Genomic DNA, 5,000 nt, shown 5'->3' on the forward strand with positions numbered 1-5,000 from the left:
ATAACACTGACCAGCGTCATTCTTTACACAACAGCTTGCCACAGCCAGCTTCTTTGCCACAACTCTTTGATCGAGACAAATTTGAGGAATGCTTGCTAAAAATGCTACGAATACAGGCCAATAAATAGATACCGGAATATTTTTTACTGTTCAGGGTCATAATGTTTTTACAGTTAGGGTCAATCAAATTAACGGAATAAACTTCTTCAGACTTTCCACCTATTTTGCTCTTGCAGAGTCTATTTTTCTCTCAATCGGCAGAAAGAGAGTGTGAGAGAGAGAGAGAGAGAGAGAGAGAGAGAGAGAGAGAGAGAGAGAGATGTTCCTTATTAATAGCTGATTCATTTTGATTCAACTTTTGCCAGCACATTTCAGCAAAAAAAGTGTCTTTCCTAGGTATAGGCTACTCTGAATGTGTATGTTTTCACGCCTCTCTCCGTGGTGCTGAATAAGCACATTGCCAGGGGCACACAGTCACCACAATTCATTCAAGATTTACCTCCCAATATGCTTACAACATTCTTTCAAGAAGTCAAATTCAAATAGCCTGCCCAGTGCCTACTTTTCAAAACGTAACTGTTTAGATTGATCATCCACACCGGCGCGCCCATGCCGTACGCTCCAAGTGGTTAATTCCAAAAATGGAATAACAGGCTATTAATTTGGATACATAAACAAATACATTTCTTGCTCTTGTGCTTTAAGTCAGGGCTAATGCTTTGGTGTGCTGGAAATGTTGAATGTCAATTTGAAATAGGCAACAGAGATGTCTCACATTTCTGCAGAAAGCTTTTCCTGTAGAAGGTTTACGCAACTAGACTTCAGTAAAATCGCTGTTTCGAGAAGATTAGACTTAGAACTCATGTTGTAGATTATCTGTGCTAATAAATAGATAATTCCTGCAGAATTTTGGCTTCAAGTGCTAATTTCCTCAAGAGTTCCGCAACAGTCACTACACTGCACTGGGACAACAAAGTGTCTTTGATTAAGCAGGAAGCATTTTGTAACATTTTGTGTTTCCTGCCAGACCAAACACACTCACTGTTTGTAGAAGGGAGAACATTACGTACATGATCATAGAGATAATCACAGGCACACCACAGATCATCATCAAACATTAACAGGTCAAATTAACCTTCAAACAGAGAAAAAACGAAACAAAAACAAACACAAAAAAAAACATTTGAAAACCACAAGTAAATGGCCAAAACAATTATGTGGACACAACATTTTGGCCAAATTTTAAATAAGGATTAAGGATAAGGATACTTGTTAGCTGATTGTAAAAGAGTGTACAAATCTATCCAAATGGCCTCATAATGGTCCATGTACATCTAACTCTCTGAGTTACAAATGGGTAACACTTTTTTGCAATTTTCTACAATTTGACGTCTTCTCACCATGATACTGTTGTGCATGAAGCCTTTGCGATAGCGGGCTGGCTTGAGGTGCGGGTACTCTTCGGTGCTGGTGACCCGAATGTCCCAGACACGCCTCCAGGCCTCGTACAGTTGCAGGTGGACCGGGTAGACGCCAGAGTGGTGGGGCGCCACGGCATAGCCCATGTCCACCGGGATGCCATGCTCCTGGAGGCACAGGACACACAGTCACACAAAAATACATACATAAACACGGAGGTCATCGGCTATGAGCACATAAACCACACGGATGAAAAGATGACAGGGTCAGAAAAGTGTTTGTACACACGCATACACACACACGAGCGCGCGCGCGTACCCGCACGCGCACACACATACACACACACACACACACACAACCTGACCTTGTTGGACGGGGCTTGGTGGGTTTATGTTATGATCCTGGCCTTGGGCTTGGAAATAATAAAAGAAGAACTTGTTTGTGTGTGTGTGTGTGTGTGTGGGGGGGGGGGCAGACAGACAGAGAGAGAAATAGAGAGACAGAGAGAGCAAACGAGAAAGAGAGAGAGAGAGAGAGAGAGAGAGAGAGAGAGAGAGAGAGAGAGAGAGAGAGAGAGAGAGAGAGAGAGAGAGAGAGAGAGAGGGTGGAGGGATGGCTGCTGGATGCACCACTAGTAGACTGATGGTGTTGTCCTTCGCCCTGACACACTCCTACACACACACTGTCACATGTAAGCATCAACAGTCAATGGGTGGGGTGGGAGAGTTAAGGGGGTGAGTGAGTGTGTGAGTGTTTGTGTGCGTATGTGCGTGTGTGCGTGCGTGCGTGTGTGTGTGTGTGTGTGTGCGTGCCTGTGCGCGTACATGTGTTTTTTTCTTTTTTTTAAGAGATGGAGGTGGGGCATCACACTTTATGATTGCATTCACCTTCAACCATGGGGGCTATGTGATGCTACACTACAAGAGCCCATACAATTAATCACCACACACACACGCACACGCACACACACACACACACACACACACACACACACACACACACACACACGCACACGCGCACGCACGCGCACGCGCATGCACGCATGCATGGACGCACGCACGCACACACACACAAACTCAGTTAGCAAAACGAATAGAACTATAAATCCTGCATGGCAGTCGTACTGGATGACACATACAGTAAGACTTTAAAGACATTTAACGACGGTACTTTGTGAGGTCACAGTGACCTTGACCTTTGATGTTCGACCACCATCCTTAAGGTACCGAGTACACGTTAATTGTGCCAAATGTCAAGAAATCCCCCCCCCCCCCCCCCCCCCCCCAAGGCGTTCCTGAGATAACGCATTCACGAGAACAGGACATACGGACGACCTGAAAACATAATGCTACCGGGCTGTGGCTGTCGCTGACATAAAGATGATAAAAGGTTTATTAGAAGCGATGTGAAAGAGTCCCTCCTAATATTACCACCAACCATTAGTATATCTGATTGCTTATTTATTTCCCCCTGAGACCTTCAGTCTCTGTCATTAACCCATTAAGAACGGGAAAGCATCCGTCATTTTAGATGTTAACCACTTTAACAGTTATCTTATACTTTGGCAATTCAAAAATAGCAGATCTACAAGCTCATAGCGCAGCACCGAGTGCCGCGCTATGAGCTTGTAGATCTGCTATTTTTGAAAAATCTTTCAATACATATATATTTTTTAAGTGAACATTTGTAACTCAAATCTTTGCTTCTGGGGATTCTACAAATGTCTTCTAAATCCTAACAGTTTTTTGAAAAAACGTATGTTGCTATATCAGTGGTTCTCAAACTGTTTCATGTCAAGGACCCCCAAAATTATATGTATTTGGCCACGGACCCCCATCTAAAAATATGTTGTTCCAGGGACCCCCATGAAGCAAAGATTTGAGTAAGAGATTTTCACTTTAAAAAATATATAAATTGAAAGATTTTCACGATTTTTCAAAAATAGCAGATCTAAAAGCTCATAGTGCGGCACTCCATGAGCTTGTATATCTGCTATTTTTGAATAGCCCAAAGTATAAAATAATGGTTAACGTGGTCACACAGACGCGTTCCCGGTCTTAAAGGGTTAATAGCAACCTTGATGCTGTGGCTGGGGGATCAGGATGGATGTAATCTGCCATAAATGAAATGATGATTAATAACAAGCCACAGCCTCGGAGGAACATAATGAGGGTTGGGGACGGAGTAATATTATGCAGAGCAAAAGAGAGAAAGAAAAGCAAAGAGAAAGAGCGTACAACTCGGTATAGGAAAGACGGGAAGCAAGAAAGAGACAGATACGGTGTATACCTGTATATGGTATGATAAAATGCACTTCTGTGCATGAATATGCATCTGTGTGAGCTTGTGCATTAGTGTGTGTGTGTGTGTGTGTGTGTGTGTGTGTGTGTGTGTGTGTGTGTGTGTGTGTGTGTGTGTGTGTGTGTGTGTGTGTGTGTGTGCGTGTGCGCGTGTGCGTGTGCGTGTGCATGCGCGTGTGTGTGAGAGTGTGAGTGTGCGTGTGCACATGCATCTCACCAGAGCGAACTCCTTGTTGAGGACCATCTGTTCCAGGAGAGAGGACTCGTTGTGGAAGAGATGGGGCTGCATGTGGCTCCACATGTGCGGGAACCACCAGAAGTCGTCCACGTACTTCAGCAGTACATCGTCACCCTCGTCCTCCTCCTCTGTGCCTACACACAGACACAGACGCACACACACACACCCACACACACACACACACGCACGCACGCACACGCACACACACACACACGCACACACACACACACGCACACACACATACAAATAATTAAGTTAAAACTCGCTGCATGTCTGTGACCATGGTGATGAAAGTCATGGCGATAGATGACAGCACGGCACGGTGATGATTATCTGTATTTTCTCCGTCTTGTTTATTGCTTTCAACCTCTGATATGTTACAGACTTAAACAATTATTTCTGAGACCAGAAAGTCAATGCAATCCATCAGCGCGACCACAACAGAGCTTATGAAAGCTAAATCATTCCACTGCCTCTCAAACCTAGCCTTGTACGTAGAGCCCAGTAGCTCGCAGTCTAGAGATCGGATCGAGGTTGTTTCAGAGCAATATTAAAGCCTTCCCAAACCCCAAATGGAAAATGTATAAAACATTGAATGGAAGAAATTGTAATGAGGGAGTGGGACCACAGATCAAATATAAGGCATAATAATGCTTAAAGGGCCATACCAGCTCCATACATGTCATTGTCGGCCTATATCGTTTATAAATATAGACTGCTTCACTGTTTATAAACATCACTGGCTTTATTTATTTATATTTAGCATTTCATTTAATTCATTACATCATTAAGTCATTAAATCTTACCATCATTGCATGCTTAATCACATGAACTCTACTATTCCTATTTTGGGCATGTCAAAATAAAAATGAAACAAAACATTCAGCGACCTCAGACGAACATTCTGCAGAAATAGCTGATATACAACATCACATCACATCACGTTGCCATGTGTTGTGAGCTTGTAGATTGGCTATTTTTGCTATTTGACATACAATGACGTATATAGGGTTTAAGTAGTTAATAAGGCGTACATTTGAACT

General features: G+C 43.2%; 1 protein-coding gene across 1 annotated transcript in view; it reads right to left on the bottom strand.

Annotated features, from left to right (window-relative positions):
* ndst3 (N-deacetylase/N-sulfotransferase (heparan glucosaminyl) 3) overlaps nucleotides 1-5,000 on the bottom strand; it is a 53,187-nt gene that overhangs the window by 31,354 nt on the left and 16,833 nt on the right. Inside the window, 2 exon segments of the mRNA XM_080442947.1 lie at nucleotides 1,401-1,586; nucleotides 3,937-4,091. Of these exon segments, the coding sequence (XP_080299073.1) occupies nucleotides 1,401-1,586; nucleotides 3,937-4,091 (341 nt within the window).

The sequence above is a fragment of the Gymnoscopelus braueri genome (genome assembly GCF_963280865.1).
Source record: "Gymnoscopelus braueri genome assembly, chromosome: 2".
NCBI classification, from domain to species: Eukaryota; Metazoa; Chordata; class Actinopteri; order Myctophiformes; family Myctophidae; genus Gymnoscopelus; species Gymnoscopelus braueri.